Source organism: Geotrypetes seraphini, chromosome 6, assembly GCF_902459505.1.
Source record: "Geotrypetes seraphini chromosome 6, aGeoSer1.1, whole genome shotgun sequence".
Classification (NCBI taxonomy): Eukaryota; Metazoa; Chordata; class Amphibia; order Gymnophiona; family Dermophiidae; genus Geotrypetes; species Geotrypetes seraphini.
Genome location: NC_047089.1, coordinates 37272557 through 37297671, shown reverse-complemented (window position 1 = coordinate 37297671; position 25115 = coordinate 37272557). Strand labels below are relative to the sequence as shown.

Below are 25115 nucleotides of genomic sequence, written 5' to 3'. Positions count from 1 at the left end.
AAGGCACATACTTTTTTATTTGACCCATTTGTAGTTCTGGGGTAGAGATTGCATAGAATATGGATGCAGTCATAACTTACACATTGTAATGCTAAAGCTTCTAGCAAGGGTATTGAACACTGGGTCCTGAACCATTGGCTTACTTGTCAGGCTGAAGCTTCCAGCAATAGCTAAAAAATACCAGGAGAGAACTCCATCACACTTTTTACCAATATACAGATTCATTCTAAACACATTGCAAAACTGACTGGGTCCCTCTTCCCGTTTTCTTGCTCCCCCTCTCTCAATTCCCTTCCCTACCCCAATACCCTCCCCCCTCCCCTCCCAGATGCAGCTTAAATTAAGTGATCTCAGATCCCAGCAGAAGTAGCAATACTTGCTGCCTGCAGCCTGTTCTGGAGCATTCCTTCTGACCCTTCCCACCCCTGTGGAAACAGGAAGTTGTGTCAGAAGGGGCAGGATTAGGTCAGAGATAAAGTTCTGGAGCAGGTCACAGGTAGCAAGTGATTATCGCAGCTGCTGTGAAGGCTTGAGAAGAATTGATTTAAAAGTACACTTGAGGGGGTGGGAAGGGAATTGAGAGAGGAGAAGCTATTAAACTGCAGGCAGGGAAAGAGAGATGACAGACCGTGAATCAGAAGGGGGAGAGAGAAAGATGGAGAGAAGTAATGGCATCTTAGTAAAAGGACCCCTTAGAGTATTTTCTGATTTTATTTTTTTGTAGCCTGCATCACTGTATCCCTCTTAATATGAAAATATATATTTAAAAAACACAGATCCAGTGTTAAAGGATGTTTACTTTAAGAGTTATCCAGTCATATAATGAATCTTCTGCTAGGCACCATTTTGGAGGAGATGCTAACTCAGGCAGCAGCAGAGAGGGACTGCTGCTGCCTTAACTGACATAACCCTTTTGCAGACCCTCATGCGTAGCTGGGAGGAGGGTGGTCTGTCTGTGATGGAAGTGGACCTTCTCTGTTGAATGGGTTGGGGGCTTGTGAGGGGAGTCAAGGTGTTTGACTAGAGGGGAACAAGGTTTGAGTTGGGGGATTGGGGTTATGGCTTGGGAAGAGCAGGGACTTGTTTCAGGCTTTGCTGTTGTTGGGGGGATGACTTAGAAGGGGAATCAAGAGGCCAAGGGGTTCACTGCATCATCTGAGCCACATTGGCAACTGTCCTATTAGCCTGTCATTAGTGTAGCTGCATTTTCTACCTCCTCTTGAGGTAGATGGTAAGTTCAGCTGTTCTAATGGCAGTCATGACTAGGGTTATCAGATGGCTCCAGAAAAAGGAGGATGGATTGAGACATCCAGGTTTTACTTCCATATGGTAAACCTAATCATGACAACTAGCACCCGGTTGCTAACTAGCACATCTGCACTCACCTATGACACACTGAGATCCCACCTACTCCTGCATTAGGCAGCTAATGCAGGAGAATTTAATATAAAGGTTCCCAATTTATTGCAACGGACAATAGCACAGGCTTACACTGAAACCCCCACATTAGCTGCTTAAAGCATCTTTTTAAAAGGGCCCCTTAGTAGCTACATTTAAGTTAACAATACAACTGTAGCATAAGATTGTTAGAACTGGCAGTACCTTGTAAAACAGATTTATTACTAAAAAACAAAGGCCGCATTTTGTGTATATTTTGCTATGGAAGAGGCTAGTTTTAATTCTACATTATATAATGCTTTTACAGAAAGCTATTATGGAATCTGATGAAGAATGGTCTATGAATAAGAAATTGATTGATCTATCTTCACGTGATATACGGAAATCTGTAAGTATCTTATTGTTAATGTGTATTTCCAACCAGGGTTACTAAAGGTAAGCTTGGAATTATTTGCCATCTTACAAATTCAGATAACAATTGGTGCTAAACCAATACCCATTAGTGCCATTCTGATTCTTAAAAACTCAAAAATAGCCTATGTCCATTTTTGCTGTTTTTAACATCAACACTGCTGTTGGACAACTTCATTTCTCTGTTTTAGGAGGTCACTTTACAAGGACCCTCAAGCATGTAAAACTAGGGTTACCAGACGTCCGGGAAAACCCAGACATTACCTCTTTTTTTTGAGGACTGACCAGGGACCTGTACGGACTTTCCAATACCTGGCAGTTTGTCTGGGTTTTGGAGAGCCCTGACGAGCTACGACTGCATCTGGAGGGCATCTGAGCATGCGTGGATGATGTCACACACATCCGCACATGCTCCAGGCCCTCCAGACGTGGCTGAAGCTTGTCTGGGAAGAAAAGAGGAGGTTTGTGGGGGTGGGGCTGGAGGCTTAACTGGGAGGAGCTGTGGCAGAACAGGGCAGAGCTGAAGGCGTAATTGGATGGGACTGGGGCGGAACAGGATGGGCCAATGTATCTGGATTTTTGCGGCCCGAAAAATGGTAACCCTGTGTAAAACAGCATTTTACATTCTCAGGGGGCCTCCTATGAAATTGTCTAGAGATATATGCATGTTCAAAGTAGACACAAACACATACCATCTACTTTTATGCGATTAAATATATTGGTGTTTCCAAGGATGAAGAGCAAGTGGCGTGGGGGTGGGATTAGCATTTGTGTGTGTACTTTATATATAGAAGAACACACGTCGGGATGCTGTGGAGCAAAATAAAAGGGGGGACCCGTTCTTGAAAAAGCCTTAGGGCGAAACTTATTGAACCTTAAGGTCCTTCCCGAGGTTCAAAAAAAGAATGAAGAAATAGCTAAAGCTAAGTACATAAGATTTAAAGTCATATAAGTAAAGTAACATATAGTATAGAGCACAAGCACTTTAAAAAACTAAGGTCTGATGATGAACAAAAGCCAGAAAAGAAAAACAAGCCTTCAAATAATTTGGTTGGTGGTTGGCTGGAACTGAAGACCATAGAGTTAGTCAATAATTTATTCACTTGAAAAAAAAAAAGCTCGCTTAAAAATTAGGTACTTTGAAGTTCATTAAATGCCGCTGTGGATTGATGGTGTGCTTTATAATATATGTGCATACATGACTATTCTATCAGCACATAGTCACACACAGCTACACCTGCCTTGGAGCAGGTGTGAATATGTAGGCCTGCTTTCCCTAGGGTGATTATATAAAGGTATATAAGTTGCAGTTATAAAATAGCTTCCCCAAAACACCTCAAAATACTTCCCAACTGAAACAATTCCACCAAAAATCATACACATTGATTCTTATAAAAAGCAGAGGACCATCATATCAGGGGCTGGATGTTACTAAAATTCTCGTATCTTGTAGCTTCCACAGTATACCTGAATTATCATCAGTCCTTACTTTATTCTGCCAAAAATGTATTTATGGTGCTTTCTTCCATAAGTTTCAAGTTCCAACAAGATAGTTAGCTTAAGAGTCACCACTGATACGATCACATTTTAAGCCTCCTGCCCTTCATCACTGTGTACTCTTCCAGCATATGCTTTAATGTGATCAAAAAACAACTTTCATTTCTTCAACTTGTCTTTTTTTCATCCCACTGATTATATAGGAGTTGCCAGTCTGTTAATCAGCTGTCCCGTACAGCTTGAAAAAAAAGACTGAATTCCCATTTTGCAGTAAACTATTCAGAAAAGTCAATCTGATCCACAGCTGTCCCTATGAGGAACAGAGTGGAGGCCGACTGAAACTGCTTTTTTCCATTTTGGCCCAAACCATAATTGAAAGCCTTTGCCCAAAACCAAAGCTACAGGTGAAATGTGTCACCTGGTTTCAGCCAAAATCAAAACCGAAACTTAAGTTTGGTTGTGTGAATATGAACCAGCAAGGGCAACTGGTGATTGCTAGAGCTTGCAATCTACATCCCTCTTCTAAACCCACAGTATCCAAACCAGAATATCATGATTTAAATCAGTGGTTCCCAACCCTGTCCTGGAGGACCACCCTCCCAGTCGGGTTTTCAGGATAGCCCTAATGAATATACATGAGAGAGATCTGGATATAATGGAGGTGTCAGGCATGCAAATCTGCTCCATGCATATTCATTAGGGCTGGCCTAAGGCTGAAAACCTGACTGGCCTAGTGGTCCTCCAGGACAGGGTTGGGAACCACTGATTTAAATAATGAAAGACCGTATTTTACCTCCAAGCAAAACAGCCTCCACACACACACACACACACAGCTAATGAAAACTGAAACAAAAGATACAGTGCTTTTACAGTGGCTGACTTTGTGCCACACTTGATTTTTCTCTTCAGCGCAGTGAATTCTGCTTGCTCTCTCTCTCATTTCAGAAGCCGAACCTTAGTCTGTGCATTAGGTTTCTCTCTTTCTCAGAACACAGACACAAAGCTGTTTTAAGATATCTTTCACAAAGCCACTGGGTGCTGACATCTGTCAAATCATGCTAGTTTTAAAAAGGTGGAAGTTGTTGCAGCTAAAATGTTCATTCAGGACATGCCTGTTTAAAAAGCTTTTTGCTTAGCTAAAGGTTCTGCTGATTTCCCCACTTCTAAAAGGATTATTGTTCATCAGACAGTGAACCACTCGTGCTGTCCATGTTCTTCCTGAAAACGGTTTTGATTGTTTTAAGACATCAAGCCCAAAATTGAATTTAATTATGGTGCATGCCGATAACCCCAATCCCCCTCCTGCTCCCTGTTTTGCTCTTTTAAAGGAATGCTCAGAGACCAGCACTGCAGCCTTCTCATCTTTCTGTGGAATTTTGGGTTAATCAAAAAAGCTTTTTGAACAGGCATGGCCTGAATGAACATTTTAGCTGTAACGACTTCTGCATTTTTAAACCAGCATGATTTGAGAGGATGTCAGCACATAAGAACTGCTATATTGAGACAGGCTGAAGGTCTATCAAACCCAGTATCCTGTTTCCAACAGTGGCCAACCCAGGTCCCAAGTACCTAGTTAGATCCCTGTGGCTTTGTGAAAGTTATCTTAAAAACAACTTTGTGTCTGTGTTCTGAGAGAGAGATCTAATTGCAGTGCGAGATGGGTTGGGTTTCTGAAATGCGAGAGAGAGGGCAGAATTTACCACACTGAAGAGAGAAAAGAAATAGCTTTTTGTATTGGCGTGCAGAGAGAGAGATAATTTGGTTGATCTTTCTGCTGCTTTTTTTTTTTTTTTTCCCCACACAGAGAAACAGAAGCTGTGTCTAAGAAAAAAAAAAGAATTTTATTATTTTGAAAGGAAGATGTTGCCAATGAACATTTTGGGTCCTTTTACTACTTGGTGGTAGAGGTTTCTAATGCAGGCCAATGAGGTAAATGCTTCGACACTCATAGGAATTCTATAAGCGTTGAAGCATTTACCTTGCCAACCCGCAGTAGAAACCTCTACCACCATTTAGTAAAACCCAATGTTTATGTGGTGTAAAAAAACAGAGCGCTGAAAAGACAAGCTGTGAGGGGCGAACAAACTGTGCATGGTCCTTCAGGACTGTAGGGAATGGTATTGGGCAATCCACATCTCTTCCTATTACAAGACCCATCCAAGATGGTGGCAAGTAGTGCAAAACAGGAAGTGGCTTAAGGACCTCCAATATGTGGCTGCTATCTTGAAAAGGGGGTGTAGATTGGGCAGAGTTATGATGTCACTTCCTGGGAGCACAGTTTGGGGCATGGTTATTAAAAAGGTAGGGTTAGCGGTAGGGTTATGCAAATAGGGTGGGGCCACAACATCCTATCTGGTGATGTCATCAAAGAGGCCGAGCAGAGGAGTGGGTGGGGCTTGGGCAGATCCATGATTCTGATTGGCCAACAGGACTGGAAATAGGTGTGGCCACCTGTCAAAATATGATAATTAAGTTTGACAAAAGCTATGTAACCTTACTACTACTGTGTGCTGCAAATCTACACATGTAAATAGAAGCTTTCTAAAATAACTAAACATGTGAAAGTCACGCAAGCTTTGTAAAATGAAGTTCTTATTTTGTATTCAGATGCATATGGCCATACAGTGGTAATGTCTAAATACAGATCTGACAGTCTAAACAAATGGAAAAGAGCATCCCAGGACTTAGTGTTTGATGCAAAGCAAAAGGCTGTAGACCTGCCAACGTTGATTAATCTCACAAGTAAATTATATACATTAAATATAGACAGGACTTAAGGGACTCTCATTTTATGGTCTTGCAGAAATAACATGTCATCAGCAAATAACCTTAGCTTAACCTCTACATCAGATATTATAATGCCTTTCATTAATTCTGATTGCCAGATTTTAATTCATCATTTTTATTGAGTTGCCAGCTTCCACACTGACAAGCCGTAACTAGTGTAGCGGACCTCTTGTTGAATGAGACTGAGGGTCATCCTGAGGCAGGTTCCTAATAAATTTATGGTGTCTATAGCCAACAGTGCTCTCTTAAACCAGGGCATAAATACAGTAAAGAGTTCCCTAAGCGTATGTTAGCAGTAAGGAATTAGACAGAAAATGAGCAAAAGCAGACCAGCGTGGCCTTAGTAGTAGGCAGTCCAATATTTCACAAGTTAAGAGAAATAAAAAAAACACGTCAATGCTTCTTTGTAGAAGTTTACTCGGAGCTTCTATCCAGTGTGTGTACTACCACCGTGACATGGTGGCAGTGCTTAGCAATCTTTCTGTGGCCACAACCCTAATTCATAGAGCCGCAGAATCACATGACCCCTGGATGGTGCAGGGCAATGATGTCTTATGGAGCGCCTGCCTATGTTATGACCCCGCATGAAGGTTAGTTTTGGAAGCTCTGCCTTCGAGACATGCTACTGTATTTAGTTTCCTGACTTTTCCTGCAATCCCACCTTTGTCGGTACTGATCTGCCTGTAGTTGAAATGGAATGACAACAGAGAGAAAAATAGAACAGTTCAGGTTGTAAAATGTAGGCTGGACTATAATACTACTAGTTTAGAACAAAACTGGCACTGCCTTGTTAATTAACATGTGAGATTAGCAACTGTGATACTGCTTCCTTGCGTTTGCCAGGCATAATTTGGCAGGGAATGCTTAAATACTTGAAGGAAGAGGAGTATTTCTCTCTGATAACTCCTTTTGGAGTCCTTTTATTATTCATTCAGTTTTCTATGGCGTTCTCCCAAGGGAGTTCACAACAGTTTGCATGAATTTATTCAGATACTCAAGCATTTTTCCCTGCAGGCTCACAATCTATCTTATGTACCTGGGCTAATGGGGGGGATTAAGTGACTTGGCCTGGGTCACAAGGAGCAGCATGGCTTTGAACCCACAACCTCAGGGTGCTGAGGCCATAACTTTAACCACTGTGCCACGGTTCATAGACAACGGTGCGAAAGACAAAGGCACGCCCAGACAATTGAGCGCAGCGCGGAGGCGCGCACCGCTCTAAATTACTGTTTTTAGGGCTCCGACGGGGGGGGGCGGGAGAGGGAACCCCCCCTCTTTACTTAATAGACATCGCGCCGGCGTTATGGGGGGTTTGGGGGGTTGTAACCCTCCACATTTTACTGTAAACTGAACTTTTTCCCTAAAAACAGGGAAAAAGTGAAGTTTTCAGTAAAATGTGGGGGGGTTACAACCCCCCAATGCCCCCACAACGTGGCGCGATGTCTATTAAGTAAAGTGGGGGGTTCCCCTCCCCTGCCCCCCCGTCGGAGCCCTAAAAACAGTAATTTAGAGTGGCGCGCGCCTCCGCGCTGCGCTCAGTTGTCTGGGCGCGCCTTTGTCCTGGCGCGCTTTTGACCTGACACCCTGTGCCACTCTCTCCCACTAACATGTGTCTAACAACAAAAAAAGACTAACCTGGGATATGCTAATGTGTTTTATGCTACTTTGGGGATGTGCGTATGTCGGGATAGAGAGTGGGCGTTCTTGCGCTAACCAGTTAATGCATCTATATTACCATGCACTAACTGATTAGTGCATAAATAATATGGGAACTCTTACTGCCTACACAATAGGTGGCAGTAAGTGCTTCTGTCATCATTTTTAAAAATGGCCATGCACTAACGGCAACATTAATACACAGCCATTAATGAAATATATAGATAATCAGGGTTTTTACAGTTGTGGTAAAAATGGTCTTGGCACATAGAAATGACCTACATAAAGGTGCACTAAGGCCATTTGTTACCACAGCTTAGTAAAATGATCCCTGTGTTGTTTCATCTTGTGTTTTTGTCTCCTTCTTTGTTCCTTAATGTATGCTTACCTCTAGCTTATTACATCATGCTGTTTGTGCATATTATTTCTCCTTTGGGGGTTTTGTTTTTGCTGTTATTATTTTTTCCATTATTTCTAATATCGCCTTAACCTTCTAACATCTGACAGGACTCTCACCCCCCACCCCCACCCCTCATGTGTTTCCCATTCATCGTCTTTCTTTCCCATCAAATATTGTATTTCTTCCCACCTTCCCTCCCACGAACATGTCTGTCTGTCTTTGTCATTGCTATCACCTGTGAAATTTTATATTTTTAGCCTTTTTAATTATGCACACTGCTTAGACCAGGGGTACCCACACTTTTTTTGGCTTGCAAGCTACTTTTAAAATGACCAAGTCAAAATGATCTACCAACAATAAAATTTTTAAAAACACACAGCACACTGTATGCAGGGAAAATGTTAATTTATATTTGGGGGTTTTTTTTCTCAGAGATCAAGGCAGATGACTTTAAAATATGCAATGTCACCTCAGTAACAACTATACAGAAATAGACAAATATACCTCCCTCCCCTTGTACTAAACCATGATAGCGTTTTATTAGCACAGGGAGCTATTGCAGTTTAGTAAAAGGGGCCATAGTGCAAAATATAGACAGCGATATAAATTCTCAGAACAGACAAATTTTGATCACTAAATTGAAAATAAAATCATTTTTCCTACCTTTGTTGTCTGGTGATTTCATGAGTCTCTGGTTATACTTCCTTCTGACTGTGCATCCAATCTTTCTTTCTCCTGCATGCTTCCTCTCCTCCAGACCTCATTCCATTCCCCAACCAACATCTCTCTCTGTCCCTCCATGAGTCCAACTTTTTCTTCCTCTCTCCCTGCCTGCCCCCTGCTACCCAACACACTCCATTCCCTCCCCCAACTTTTTTTTTTCTCTCCCTACCCCCTCCCCTTTCTTTTTTTTTCTCTCTCTCTCTCTCCCTGTCCCCCCTTTCTTTCTTTCTGTCTTTCTCTCTTCCTGCTCCCCCAAGCCACCACCACCGATTTAAGCCACCGCTGCTGATTTCTCCCTGCTTCCCTGATGCCACAAAAGCCAGGCCAGTGCCAGGCCTACAAGCCTCCCCCCCCCAAAGTCAATTGTGATGTTGAAGAGGAAGTTCCTGGCCAACCACACAGCAATTGGCTGGCTTGGAACTTCCTCTCCGACGTCGGAATTGAGTAAAGCAGTATAGTATTTTCTCAGTGGGCAAGAGAAATAAAATGTGAATAGTATATGTAACATGATGATTAATGTTAATTTTAATACCAAAGGCATTTTTTGTTTGTTTGTGTATCAAACTGTCCTGGACTATTGTTAGTCTTTTCACAGGTATTCATTGACTATAATCATCTTTAGTGATCAAAGGCAGGAAGATTCTCAGCAAGAGTAACTGAGGATTATAAACCTTTACCAGCACAGAAGTTACTCTTGGGGCATTCAGGTTATTCTTTGATCGCCTGTAATCTGTTTCACATTGGGTATTTGAAAGGAGGAAAAGTTTGAAAGCCTTTATCCCTTTTAATACATCATTATCACTTAAGACTGCATGCAGTACTGCAATATCTCTGAACTTTTAGTTCCAAGTCACCTAGTAGGTCACTTCATACACCAATTCTTAGCATTAAAAAAAAAGCTTTAAAACATTATTTCTTACTTTTTGTTAGAATTTTAAAGCTATCTTTAGAATCATTTTAATGAGACAGAAAATGAAAATGGCAATTGAAATTATCTTTAACTTTTAGGGGACCATTTTACTAAATTGTGGTAAAATCTGGGCTTAACATGTGGTAACGTGGGACTTTACTGCAAGCTACACCCGGATTTACTGTAGGGCTTTTTCTTTTTTCTTATTTGTAGGTCTTGTGCTAAAGTTTTTATTATATAGGAGCACTTAGGGCTAGATTCACTAAAGATAGCGACTCAATCGCTGTTGGCCGATTCTCTGGACTCAGTCGCTCCTCCCCCTTGTATCCAGGATACAGAGGGAGCCTAAGGGAGTCCATGATTGGCTCAGACGCCTAAGACCCCACCCAAGGGGAGGGGCTTGAGGCATCTGAGCCAATCAGATTATGCACTGGTGAGGGGCCTAAGCCCTGCATTGCAGACTGTGGCAGCTGGTGGAGGAGCAGGACGGACTCCTCCTGCTCCCAACTAAAAGTAACAGGGAGGAGGGGGGCTGAGGGAGGAGGGGGGAACCGAGGGAGGGTGGCCTCTGTGGGCAGGAGGGAGTGGGCATCCCTCCTGCCATATTTAAAAGTTCAGCGGTGGCGGGTCTGGTGGCAAGAGGGAGTGGGCATCCCTCCTGCCATTTTTTTTGGTTTGGGGAGGGAGGGGGCTTTGTCATGGGTCGTTGGGGAGGGCCATTAAAAAAAACCCAGCAGACCTCTCTCTAACACAGTTACCGACAGGTCTACTGCAGTTGGGTTTTAAGATCGTAAAACCCAATGCAAAATAGCCAAGCAATAGAAACATAGAAACATAGAAAGGTGACGGCAGAAAAGGGCTACAGCCCATCAAGTCTGCCCACTCTACTGACCCACCCCATTAAGTCTGAGTGCTGCTCGACCCACGTAGGGATCCCACGTGGATGTCCCATTTATAGAAACATAGAAAGGTGACGGCAGAAAAGGGCTACAGCCCATCAAGTACAGCCCAATGTAAGTGAATCAATCACTTGGCTATTTCACATGGGGTTTTACTAATTTGCATGGGCAATGAGGGGAAAAACATGCAGTGGGCTATTTTGTGAATTGGGTCTGTTAGCAGTGATCGTTGCTAAACATGTGAAAACAGGTTTAGGGATGATTGCTGACTTTAATGAATCGGGGCCTTAGACTGCCTCCTATTTAGGAGGTGCTAAGTGCTTCTGTGTTAACCCTCTGTTAGCCATGTAGTGTACACTTATCATAATACACTAGCTGATTAGTGCTTCCATGCCTGCTCTCCACCGATGAGACATCTTCTTCCAAAAATGTTTTTTTAAAAATTAGTAATGTATGTGTTAACACTCCCAAATAGATGAAATACTTCTAAACACTATAACGTGTTTCCATGGTAGCACATTTGCATGCGATAGCCATGCCTTAAGAGCTTAAAAGCCCTTTGATAAAAGGGCCCCTTAAAGATTTTCTGAAATTCAGTTATATTCTCTTGCTAGCCTATTGTTTTAAATTATTTAGGATTTTTTTTTACCTTTGCTTTACAATTCTCATATTTTTTGTCTAGCCAGAAAACCATAAAACAGTTTTTATCGCGTTGCCAAAATGATTCAGAGCTCCTTGTTTCTTCTTTTTTTTTTTTAAGAGTACAGTATCCTGCAGGTATCATGTCAGTTAAAGTGCAGTGCAAGAGCTGCTGACATCCTCTCTGGAAAGCATAAATAGCACAATATACCTATCCCCAACAGAAAATCACAGCCTTCCGGGAATTCTCTCTATTCTACCAACATAGGCAGTCAAAATGCATTTGGAGCAAGAAATTACTGTTCTTAATGTCCCTGTAAAGAAAGAGAAATTCTATGCCCCTGAGACTGTCTATGCACCAATCACAATCTTTAGCTGCACCTACTTTTTCTGCATATATTTTATAAGATCTTTTTCTGCATACAAAATGTGCTTTATAAGTGGATAAAGCTTTGTAAAATGCCCCCTTTTTTATTCTTGAACATAAATATGTACTGAATCCTGCTACATATCCAGATATTTACCACCTGCTTCCTGCATGTTTCAGTCTGTAGTTTTTGTGCTCTTCTTTTTTCCTTAGTAGCTGATCAGTGGTAAAGTTTTACCATTCTCTCTACCTCAGTATGAGAGAGAGTAACATTGCTGCCACCAGCAGGAGACTGTTAGCTCTTGTGTGAAAGGGGAATGGAGGAAGAAAGAGAGCATGGAAGCAAGAAATAGGAACCAAGAGAGAAGGGGTGTAGGAGGGAAAAAGGGACTTGGAGGACTAAAGGAAGACACTAATTGTTATGTCGGGGCTATTTTGGATCTGAATAAGTTGAAGGTGCGTTTCAACTGTCTTCCCATGTAGTGCCATGACATTCTTGACCAGTGTGAGTCAATAACATCAATCCCCATCAGCCTACCTCTAAGCTTTTCATTGGGGGTATTCTTAGGGAGGTACGCCTTTCTAAATGCATTCTCTTTGTTTATTGAGAAATTCTTCAAGCAAACAGGATTCCCCTGTTCTGTTATTAGTTTGGTTGAAGAAGCAGATGATAGCAGAAACCCCCCAGAAAGATGATTGTTGCAGTTGTCTGAGTAGGTAGAATTGACATTTCAGCTATCATGTTGTGGCTTTCTTCACCCTACCCAGATGTGGCAAGACTCGGATAACTGTAACAATCATGACACTAGCCATGAAAGCCTAAGAGAACAACCCAGAAAGATGATGGGGGCTATCCCAGAGATGTCCAGAGGCTACCATTGGCCTTTGGGCCATTTACTGAAGAACACAACAGTAGAGGAAAAATAAGGTAGTGGAGGACTAAAAAAAAGTAGAAAATGGGGTAGCCTACTGGTGGGAGATGGGAGAAAGCCAAAAGGACGATTAAGGGAAAAGATGTGGAGAAAAAGGAATAAATATATTTTTTTTAATTCTATTCCACACAATCTGAAAATCTGCGCAAATTGGAAAATATACATACCTAATCATCTATTAGACATAAATACATAAAATAAAACACAAATTTCAAGCAAGGCATCAAACCTTAAAATAGTAAAGGGAACAATAGGTTAGTTTAATAAGAGGAAGGAAGGGAAAGAATGTGGTAATGAAAAAAGACATATGCTTTATAATTTCAAAACAAAGATGCAGAAAATTAAGAAAATTATTTCATTGTTCTTTCTTTTCAGTTAACTAAAGATGAAGAGAGAACAGTGCAGAGTTTTCTGTTCTGTGAAGAATATTTCTGTTGTTTTTGCTAAATGTTAAGGGAGGGGAAAGAGTTCTTTCAATGCACTGTTTTTTGACATTTTTAAAATTTTTATTCCATTAAATGGTTTGTAGTATATTGGTTTGGTTTATTTATTTATATCCCACCCTTACCCAGTGTTTATTATTCCTTAGTTAGTGGTATATACAGCAATAAAGTGACTGAATGGATAATGATATTAGTATTCTAGTTTGCCAGGAAGAAATAAATATAGGCTTCCTTTTATCAAGCCACATTAGGGTTTTTTTTATTCCTGGCCGCTGCAGTAAAAGCTCCAATGCTCATAGAATTCCTATGAGCATTGGAACTTTTACCGCAGCAGCTGGCGATAAAACAAATACCAACACCTAATGCGGCTTTATAAAAGGGGGCCATTATTTTTAAAAAGTCATGGAAATTTCAACTTATTTTCATTGTCAACAGACATGGTCGAATAGAAGCCATTGTATTGTACAACGCATATTCTGATTAATAATTCTCAGTTTAATAGGATTAACCATGCAGTTTCTTTCTTTATACACTATAAAAATAATATCATACAGTGGCAGAATGAAACACAATTTATTCTTACAAAAGTTGGGCAAAGCCAGTGAAAAGGACATTCTTGACCAGTGTTTCCCAAGTCAGTCTGGAGTATCCTCTTGCCAGTTAATTTTTCAAGATATCGGCAATGAATATACATAAGATTGATTTGCATATACTGTGTACATTGTATACAAATCAATCTCATGTATATTTAATATGGATTTCCTGAAACTTGACTGGCAAGAGGTATTCTGTTGCAAAGGCAGAGGTTTCTGTACTGAAGCTATTCTTCTTTCATTGTAAACTTTGCAGAAGGATGTCACTCATATCTTTCAGCTTCTCCCCTTCACCAGTGGAGAATAGTTCTCTCTTCAGTTTATCTTTCTGCAAACGAACTAAGAAGATCTCTCAAAGTTCGTTTGCAGAAAGATAAACTGAAGAGAGAACTATTCTCCACTGGTGAAGGGGAGAAGCTGAAAGATATGAGTGACATCCTTCTGCAAAGTTTACAATGAAAGAAGAATAGCTTCAGTACAGAAACCTCTGCCTTTGCAACAGAATACCTCTTGCCAGTCAAGTTTCAGGAAATCCATATTAAATATACATGAGATTGATTTGTATACAATGTACACAGTATATGCAAATCAATCTTATGTATATTCATTGCCGATATCTTGAAAAATTAACTGGCAAGAGGATACTCCAGACTGACTTGGGAAACACTGGTCAAGAATGTCCTTTTCACTGGCTCTGCCCAACTTTTGTAAGAATAAATTGTGTTTCATTCTGCCACTGTATGATATTATTTTTATAGTGTATAAAGAAAGAAACTGCATGGTTAATCCTATTAAACTACCTGGAAAGGACCAATGGTTCACATCTCTCTGACGTAGTATGATAAGACAAACCAGGAGAAACAACTCCACAGTCCAGATAATGACAAACAAACCACAGTGGAGATATTCGGGAATGTTGATGTGCAGTTTATTCAACAATAATTGAAATTTGTGTATTGGCTCGACACGCACATGTTTCAGCCAATAAGGCCTGCCTCAGCAGCCTAGAATGTAGATGACACACACAAAATATTAAAATCATATAACATCAATATAATAAAATTATCTGAAATATATGACACATTGATCATGTAAAACAAAACATCAAAACTAGAAAAATATAAAAAATTGAATAGCTATCAAAACAACATTAATGAGTGTAAGGCAGACACTAAAAAACATATACTGTAATAAATTGCATGTAATTTGCTAGAGCAAACGTGTAAATACATCCAACCAACGATTAAGTAATAAAACTTTTTGTTAAAAAATGCATTTAACAAAAAACAAACTAAAAAGTTGGGATTATATGATAATGTATACCATGTATTAAGAAAATTGAAATCTAATAAGCATAAATATAAAAAGGTAAAAAATAAACAATTATATATTAAACTTAAGTTATTCATTAAAAACAGATAATTAAATGCACATAAAACACATCAGTGGCTGACTGAACACTCAAAATATAAAAACAATAAATAAAGAACATATCTAAAAACATGACAAGAATAGCACATAATACAAAAATATATAAGTACACTCTGTTGAAAAATATGGACAATGAAATCAATAGCACATAATATAAGCAGACTCATATAGTACATCAAAATCATATAAATTATGTGATAAAATAATAATTGGCATTTCTGCATAAATATCAATAACATTAAAACTTTGACAAAACCATAATTTGAATCCATAAGAGAATTTATGTACTAATCCAAGGGTGTCTGAGCCAGTCAGGGCCTTAGGCCCCTCCCCATGCATCACATGATGCACCGTGGAGGGGAAGGCTCGCCATTTTGGACTGGCAGGCCTCCAAGTGGAATGGACTGAGCATCTCTCCTGCTCCAACTTCTTTGAAAGGTATGGGAGGGTGGGTTCATGGTGGGGAGGGTTTTTTTGGGGGGGAGGGTAGGGGATATTTGGGGGGGCGTCTGGCGCAGAAGTGGGCCTTCAGTGTCAGGAGGGAGTGGGCATTCCTCCTGTTTCACTGCAGCGGGGTAGGGGTGGTTGGCATTTTTTTGGGGGGAGAGAAAGGAGAGGATGTTTGAGGGTTGCTTGACATGGGGATGGGCCTACAGTAGCAGGAGGGAGAGAACATCCCTTCTGACATTTTGCTGCCCCAGGGTGGGGGTGGGGGGTGATTAGCATGGCAGGAGGAAGTAGGCATCCTTCTTGTCATTTTTTTTCTCACGTGGGGGGGGGGGGGGTGAATGGCAGGAGGGAATGGACATCCCTCCTGTTTATTTTTGCTAGCGCTTAGGGGGGATTCCTGGTGCCGCATTTGTTGGGGGTCATTGGGGAGGGCTGTCATCGACCTGGGGGTGAGCTTTTTTCTTTTTAATGGGGCAGATATTGTGCATGTGTAACACGCACAGCATCTGTGAATGTAGGGTCATGAAATAGTTAACTGTTGTTTAAAATATTGCTCTGGTAATATTGCTCTGGTCTACATAGCTGAGGAAAGTGTACAATCTATTGACTTCATCTGCCTGAAATGTATGTCCCTACCTTGCCACATTGTAAGCTAAATAGATAAGAGTTTGAGCCATGATATACCCTGCCCTTCTGTACATTTACTGTAAGAGTTAGATAAGTGTCCTGCTAGTGTGAGCTTAGAACCAATGAGTGTTAAGAAAAGTAACACGTGAAAAGCTTTTTCTAGAATTCAGTTGTATAGCCAGAAAAATGAATAAATATCTCTGTAACTTCCTGGTTTCGGCACTTCTGAGCCAGCTTGGAGTTCAGGGGTCCAGCATGCATGCTGTAAATAAATTTCTTGTACTTTCTTCACGCCTCTGACTTTGTGTGTCCAAGTGACCTTTCATGCCCATTGAAAAAAAAAAAGTGGTTTCCTGCCCTGAACAGCTGAGTGGCAGGAGGCTTTTTTCGGGGATTCCCCTTCCTCTCAGCTGTTTGGCCTTCCCCTGCCGGCTCTGCACACGTGTGAGATTCGCTCTTACAGCCATCAATTGGATGTGAGAGATGGGGATTACAACAAACCTCTGTATGTAAACTTTTTAGTGCCTCAATAGCTCTTTTTGAATCAGCCAAAAATCAGATCAGAGCAGACTCACACGATCTTACCGATCCTCTTTAGTACATTCAATAGAACATAATCACTTATTTAATAGTCAGAAATATCAAACAAAAAGAAACAGGCCCCAAACAAGTTACCAAAGTGTAACCCCCCAAGTAACACCCCCCCCCCCCGCTCACTCCCCCCCAAATCCTATCTAACCTTGGGGGGTTTTATGCGATAGTGCTAGTTGCACATAGTAGGTTCCTGGATACTTCTAAGTTACGAGTTCATGTTAACTATTATTTTTTTGTCATGAGTTATAGAGCAGAGTAGAAGTTCCCCATGCCCCTTCTCTTTTCTTCTGTTTCAATGGAGTTCGATTGTTTTGGTATTAACTGAAGGAGGGAGCTATTCTCCACTGGTGAAAGGGAGGAGTTTAAGGGAATGAGTGATATCCATCTGCCAAGTTCATGACTAAAGGGGGACAACAACTTTAGTACAGAATCCTATGTCTTATAACAGAAAGAAGGTTATTGAGGTAAGAACCTGATCTTCCACTCTAGGACCTACTTGGAAAACACCTCCTAGGCAAACCTTCAATCTTAACTCCCTCAATTACCTTTCTGACCCTAGCCTGTAGGCCACCTCAAGATTTTAATACTTACACTCAACAATTATGATCTTTGCACAAATGTTCTATAAACTTGCAAGTTAAAATATGTGGTGTTGGTTTTTTGTGTTTGCTTTGACCTCAGCTGCTCTTTGCTGTCCCCAAGAAGCTGCTGTCCTACGTGACTACCTGGCCTTGTGTAATAGTTTGGCTAGCCCTGAAGTTAGGTTTAGCAATTCACTTGTAAAAAAAAAACCAATAATATTTTTGTCTGACTTCAGGTCCCAAAAGGTTTGCCGTACTTCTCTGTGAACTTTGGTCTTCAAGGAGGTTATGCTCACGTTATTGAAGATAAATATAAGTTTCCTCATTATTTTGGCAAGGTAATGATATATTTTGGTTTCATTGATAAAGTGTTATACTACTATGTTTCTCACTGATCTAGACATTTAAAAATAAATGTTTAACCATTGTGTGCTGAGTTCAAGGATTTGTTTTCTTTCCTCTGTGAATTTCAATGTATTATACCTTTAAAATGAGTTCATAATGAGCAGCATTTCAGAAAGGACATCCAACTCAGCATATGGACATCCAAGTCTTTACATCAGATATGGATGTTCATTGCTTATATATTTTAGAACAGGTCTGCTGACATACAGCCTATTCTAAAATACATGAGAAATGGACTGCCATGTGTTAGTGGTGATCAGCATGAACAACCATTTTACAAACTGAAATATCCAAATTTTGAATTGGGAAAAAAAGGGACACTGACTTCTTTAGAGCGGCAAACCAACCATATTATAAAATAGCCATATAACTAACTCTCCATGTGTTCAAGAACTAGTTTACTTGATTTGATATACTGCAAATATAATTAATATCTAAGCAGTGAACAAAAAAACGAGCTTCAAAAACAACTAAAGGGATTTGTAGATGGTAGCATACCCCGACGTCCATGACACAGGCGCCATTTAGAGAATCGCATTGCCTCTGAACTGATCGTGGCAAGATAATCTTCCTGCCACAATCAGCGGAGCGGCAGGGAACTCCTGAATCACCTCCCCCATATAAGTTGGCCAGCAGGAGAGATGCCCACTCCCTTCTGCCAGTGGGTGATCATCTGACATCACTGTTTAATATTAAAATGGATATAGAGAGTGCTTATTCAAATATAAAGGAGCTAGACTAAAAAAATTAACTTTGAATGGATGGGGGATTACATCAAGGAATTGTTTTGATAGGAACGTCTGGAAGGAGCAGAAATGCAGTGGGCAAAACTGAAAGAAGTTATTGTAAGGGTGACAAACCTTTTTTTGAGGCAAATAAGTAAAAGTAAGGAAAAGAAGGCAACTTTAGTTCTCAAAAGTAGTAGCTGAGAAGGTAAGGAATAAGAAGTTAGCTTTCATAAACTACAAAAGATCGCAGAAAGAAGAAGACAGACAAAAATATCTAGAAAAGTTAAGAGAGGCTGGTCAAGTAGTCAGGAAAGCAAAGATACAAATGGTAGAAAATATAGCTGACATGGTAAAATGGGGGAGACAAGACATTTTTTAGATATATCAGTGATAGGAAGAAGTGCAAAAGTGGCATTGTGAGACTCAAAAGTGAAAGGGAGGAATATGTAGAAGCTAATAAAGAAAAGACTGAATTGCTTAACAAATATTTCTGTTCTGTGTTCACGACTGAAGTGCCAGGAGCGGGACTGTGGAAGGTTGGAATATGTAGAAACTGATAAAGAAAAGGCTGAATTGATTAACAAATATTTCTATTCTGTGTTCATGGCTGAAGCGCCAGGAGTGGGACTGCAGAAGACAAACGCGAATAAGGATGGAGGAGTGGTAGACCCTGATCGATATTCAGAGGGTTATGTTCATGAGAAGCTAGCTAAATTAAAGGTAGACAAAGCAATGGGGCTGGATGGTGTACATCCAATGGTGCTGAAGGAACTTAGGGAAGTTCTGGTGGCACCGCTGACTGACCTTTTCAATACTTCTCTAGAGTTGAGAGTGGTATCGGAGGACTGGAGAACGGTAGATGTGGTCCCTCTACACAAAAGTGGAAATAAGGAAGAAGTAGGGAATTACAGGCCAGTAAGTCTGATTTCTGTGGTAAGCAGATTAATGGAAACGCTTTTAAAACAGAGAACGGTAAAGTTTCTGGAATCTATTGGATTACAGGACCGGACGCAACATGGATTCACTAGAGGTAGGTCTTGTCAGACAAATCTGATCAATTTCTTTGACTGGGTGACCAGAGAATTGGATAGAGGGAGTGTGCTAGATGTGTTGTATTTAGATTTTAGCAAAACCTTTGACAGTGTTCCACCTAGACATCTAATAAATAAACTGAGTGCCCTCAGGATGGACCCCAAGGTGACGGACTGGATCAAGAACTGGTTGAGTGGAAGATGACAGAGAGTAGTGGTTAATGGAGATTGTTCTACGGAAAGGGATATTACCAGTGGTGTGCCTCAAGGTTCTGTTCTTGGACCTGTTCTTTTTAACATTTTTATAAACAATATTGCTGAAGGGCATGTATCTGAATTCAAGAAAATTTGGGATAAATACATTGGATCTCAAAATGATAGTAGATGGCATGGATAGGCAGACTAGATAGGTCATATGATCTTTATCTGCCTTCATTTTTCTATATTTCTAGGAAGCAAATTAGGCTCATTATTCGATGAAGTTGTGTGCCCAAATTTGATTGCACAGCTCAAAGCGTCATATTTAGAATTTGGGGGTATATACATATGTATCTATGCAGCTACAACTGTAGATTTCTAAAAGCAGGAAGTTAATTTGATTTTGTCATTTTTGGTCTGAATTAAATATTGATTATGCTCTTTTATCCAATGTCTCAGCACAGATTTTACCCCATTTGTCATTCTCCTTTTTGCTTTGAGCATTATGCAACAAAGTTTAGATTCAGAATAAATGAGATGCCAAAATGTGAAAATATTTTCTGTGTCCAGGCTTAGAGATGTCTCGCATTGATAGTTCCATATGTTGTTATCTCAAAAATAAGCTATGCCAAAAGATTTAGTAAAAGTCTTGAGATGTATTTCCATGCCTGGAAGGTCACCCATGGATGCTCAAGTAGTACCAAATAAGCTGTTAAGAAAACAAAATGCAAATCTAGGAGTTAGCTCATCAAAATTTATTAAAACAAAGCAGTTTCCAAAGTTTCCCTCCTGAAATATTCATCAGACTAATAAAGATACTGCTGCTACCCAAAGGGACCTTTTACTAAGCAGTGGTAAGCATTGGTGCAGGCTTATCAAGCATCCTTGGCAAGCTCCAAATATGCACGCATATAAGTGCTAGCTGAGCACTATTTTATAACTTGCTTAGTACATAAATGCAAGAGGGCATTCACAGGTGAAGGGCATGTGTGGGGCATTAAAAGGACCAACATTTATGTGTTAAATTTACGCACTAAAACAGTGGTTCCCAACCCTGTCCTGGTGGACCACCAGGCCAATTGAGTTTTAAGGATAGCCCTAATGAATATGCATGAGAGAGAATTGTATATAATGGAAGTGACAGACATGCAAATCTGCTTCATGCATATTCATTAGGGCTATCCTGAAAACCCGATTGGCCTGGTGGTCCACCAGGACAGGGTTGGGAACCACTGCACTAAAGTACTGCATTAGGTGCAGTGATATTGTAGGGGTGGGTGGGAGCACTGGCACCTCTCCTCTCTGCCCCATCGATCCTTCCTACACCTCTCCCACCATGCTATTTCCCCCTCCCTGTCCCGTACCTCTAGCTCCAACCTGCTGCTTGTGCTGGCCTCAGCATTCCCCTCTGATGTTACTTCTGGGTCCTGTGACTAGAAAATGATGTCAGATGGAGAACTGGCGCCACGGGGGCAGCAAGTTGGAAATGCTGCTTGTGCCGGAGAAGCTAAGAAGGTATGGGGGAAGGGAACGGGCACACACATGGCAGGGGGATGGGGAAGGAGTGGGGGGGGTGGAGAAGAGGGCTAGGGGGAGCGTCTCACACCTTTGCTTCGACGGTGATTAGATGTACACACATTTGGTATTGACATGGCTTAAGTGTGTGTGCCTAACGTAGGAGCCTTGATGCCAACTTATGCTAGTACCCTATAAAGAAATCATGGTGCCCATAGGCTGTAATAGAATTAAAACTCAGTGCATGGCATTTTGGCACCTATATTGTTATGCCCAGTTCTAAAATTGCCCCATTGTTATAAGAACATAAGAATTACCATATTGGGACAGACCAAAGGTCCATCAAGCCCAATATCCTGTTTCCAATGGTGGCCAACTCAGGTCCCAAGTGGTAAAACAGATTTTATGCTGCTTATCATAGGAATAATCAGTAGAGTTCCCCAAGCAATCTCAATAATGGCCTATGGACTATTGCTATGAAATCAATCCATAAAGTCATTTTTAGACTGCATGTATTCCTTAATATTAATTTAACAAGGGCATCTAATAGGTCTTTAATGGGGGAAGATTAAGTACTATAATTTTTTTGAAAACTCCTATTACCTTTCTCTCTGTTCTTGATTGACATAAATGAGAAAGCGAACTGGTTTTATTGGCATGTAAATGTTTTGTGGGGAAAAGGAGTCATTTGGATGATATGTCCCATCTCTCACTCACTTTTTGTTTGCTAATTCAAGCTCTCTTATATTATCTGTTTCTTGTGGATTTCTTAAGTCAGTGATCCAAAGGAAATATAAATGTAAGGCTTATCCTCTAGTGATTTTCAAGCTCCATTGTTGAAGCTAAAACTTGATTCGGTGGATGAGTTTTTTTATGTGGATGTTCCATTAGGATAGATTCTCTGTCACCTGACTGGGGTGGTAGCTTCTTGTCAGTCTTACATCACTTGGCTTCTGTGCTGCCCCTGAGCCCATCCTAGTTTGTGTCCTTCCTGCTTTTTCAAGAGAAATTATTTTTCATGCTATTTAGACCGTGCTGCTTAGAGTGGAGGACACTATGGAGCAGGACCTACTTCTACTGGAACAATGGTCCAGTACTTGGCAACTAAATTTTAATGCCAAGAAATGTAAAGTAATGCATCTTGGAAGCAGAAATCCATGCAGAACATACACCTTGAACGGTGAAAACTTAACAAGAACTACTGCAGAAAGGGACTTGGGAGTACTCATCTGAGAAGACATGAAAGCTGCAAATCAGGTGGAGAAAGTTTCAGCAAAGGCTAGACAAATGCTGGGTTGCATCAGAAGGAGCTTTATCAGCCGAAAGCCTGAAGTCATACTGCCGTTGTACAGATCCATGGTGAGACCGTATCTGGAGTACTGTGTCCAGTTCTGGAGGCCGCATTATCAAAAGGATGTGAAGAGGATGGAGTCGATTCAGAGAATGGCCACTATGATGGTCTCAGGACTTAAGGATCTCCCATATGCAGAACGTCTGACTAGAGAATGGCATGGTGACAAAATTCATCACCGTTCCCGTCCCCGCGGATAACCGCGGGAAATAATCCCATATCATTTTCTAGTGTCTATTTCAACCTCGGTCCTTCTACACCAGCATTCTTCAAAGCAAAGCTTGAGGGTCAGTGGTTGTGCCCAATTCTACTCTGATTCTTCCCTCTCTCCTTAAAGAATGACATGAAGATGGTTTCCCGTGGTTATCCGCGGGGACGGGAACGGTGATGAATTTTGTCACCGTGTCATTCTCTACGTCTGACTAGACCGCACTTATATTCTCTCGAAGAGAGAAAGAGGGGACATGATAGAAACATTCAAATATGTCATGGGCCGCATTGAAGTGGAGGAAGAAATCTTTTTTTCTTAAGGATCCCACAGTGACAAGAGGGCATCCGCTAAAACTTAAAGGGGGAAGATTTCATGGAGACACCAGGAAATACTACTTCACCGAAAGGGTGATTGATCAATGGAATGATCTACCACACCAGATGGTCGAGGCCAGTAGCGTGCTCGACTTCAAGAGACGATGGGACAAACAAGTGGGGTCGCTACAGAGTTATGCTTGTAAGATAGATTCTCATGGGAATGGGGACTCTTGAGTGGGCAGACTTGTTGAGGGAGGTCGGACTTGACGAGGGAGGGTTCTTGAGTGGGCAGACTTGTTGGGCCGCCGGCCCTTTTCTGCCGTCATACTCTATGTTTCTATGTTTATGAGGTGTTTACGATCTCTAATATAAATACTACCAAAACCAGGGGTGTCCAACTTTTTGACTTCCCTGGGCCGCTTTGGTCGAAAAAAATGTTTCTGGGGCCGCGCAAACGCTGCAGCAAGACAGAGGAGAGAGCAGGCAAGACGGTAAACACCCGGGGGCAGAAGAAGAAAACATTACATCGCCCTCGACTGGGGCCGCACAAAACACTTCACGGGGCCGTGGGTTGGACACCCCTGACCAAAACATTAATGGATAAGTTGGAAACATACTCAGGTGCTACTCAGTTCCTTAACGACAATTTTGGTTTGAAGGAAAGGGTGAAACATTTGAAAAATTTTAGTAAGTCTAAGAGTTTCATTAATACCCAAAGAGGCTTTACTCCAGATGGCACATGGTTTTTTTTCCCAAACCTATAAGAAGCTGTGGGGCCCTTTTATTAAGGCACGCTAACCGATTTAGTGCACGCTAAATGCTAAGGTATCCATTATATTGTATGGATGCCTTAGCATTTAGCATGCAGTAATCTTTAGCGTGTGCTAAATCGGTTAGCGTGTCTTATTAAAAGGACCCTTATGAGAAGCTCGTAGATACAGTAGAAATCTGTCTGAGGGAAATCTGGATTTTGACACAGGTTTAGATTTTATTATGAGGAATGTTACTTTTTTCTTTCATACTTTTTGATTTTGATCGGGTGTGTAAATCTGATCCTAGATTTCTGCCATTTAGTATGCCTCAAAGCTTAGCTCTCTTGTCATTGTGATTTAATGTATATATGCAGCTGTTCACATTCATTTAAAAAAATGTAATGTGACTTGGCTTATTTATGCCAATAATGTTCAGCTTCTTTTTACTGTGAATAAGGGATGTCTTACTGTTTGCTGAATATTAATGCTTCTATGATGGAGATTTCATGGCTGCTTGAAGGGAAATTAAAGTCAAATATTGACAAGATAGAATTGTGTATAGGTCCATTGATGTCTTCATTTTCTGTCACTGCTGGATCTCATGAATTGTGGTAATATTTTGTTTGAATTCCTCTAAGGATATATTTTTGGTTGAAAATAAAAGGCTTGTACAAACCTAAATAGAGGTTGAGGCAAACAAAACAGAGGTGAGGCAACCCCCCCCCCCCCCCTACAGTTTCTTGTCATTTTCTCAGCAAACACTTTAAATTTCAATAAGAAATTTTACAGTTTTACTTGTTGTTACTATTTACGTGTGAGTAGAATGAGATTATCTTTTAAAACTGTAAAGTTATGGACTTTTTTGCATGGCCACCCTGCAAATATCATGCGTTCAAAAATGTTTGCACTGTAAGTGCAACATTGTAAACCTTGTAAACATTGTAAACCTGCATGCCTAAGAGGAGCGAATTACTGCATGCATCATGCTTACTATTAATAACGTCACAGTGATGTAGAATTTTGTCTGGGGAGCAATGTTGGAGGCCTATCACAAACTCCATTCAAAGCCGCAAACAATCGCCAAACTCAAGGCAGAGCCGCAGATAATCTGGGAGAGCCTGCCACCGAGACTGATTGACAAAGCTGTTAACAGAACTTCCCAAAGCAACTGAAGGTCAGTGTTAAAGTTGGGGGTGGACATTTTAAGCATTCACAGTGACTGCAAAATTCTAACTGTATCATTTGAATGACGTTATTTTACTATGTTTT

At 40.8% G+C, this 25115-nt stretch overlaps 1 protein-coding gene across 6 annotated transcripts in view; it reads left to right on the top strand.

The window, feature by feature from the left end:
• The window catches only part of CWF19L2 (CWF19 like cell cycle control factor 2), a 348561-nt gene that overhangs the window by 267290 nt on the left and 56156 nt on the right, over positions 1-25115 (top strand). For 5 of the 6 annotated variants that reach the window (XM_033949144.1, XM_033949149.1, XM_033949147.1 and 2 more), the window contains 2 exons: positions 1706-1786; positions 17575-17676. In XM_033949144.1, the coding sequence (XP_033805035.1) occupies positions 1706-1786; positions 17575-17676 (183 nt within the window). Of the gene's footprint in view, positions 1-1705; positions 1787-12994; positions 13102-17574; positions 17677-25115 lie in introns of those variants that run through there. The other variant, XM_033949148.1, reaches the window with a different exon arrangement.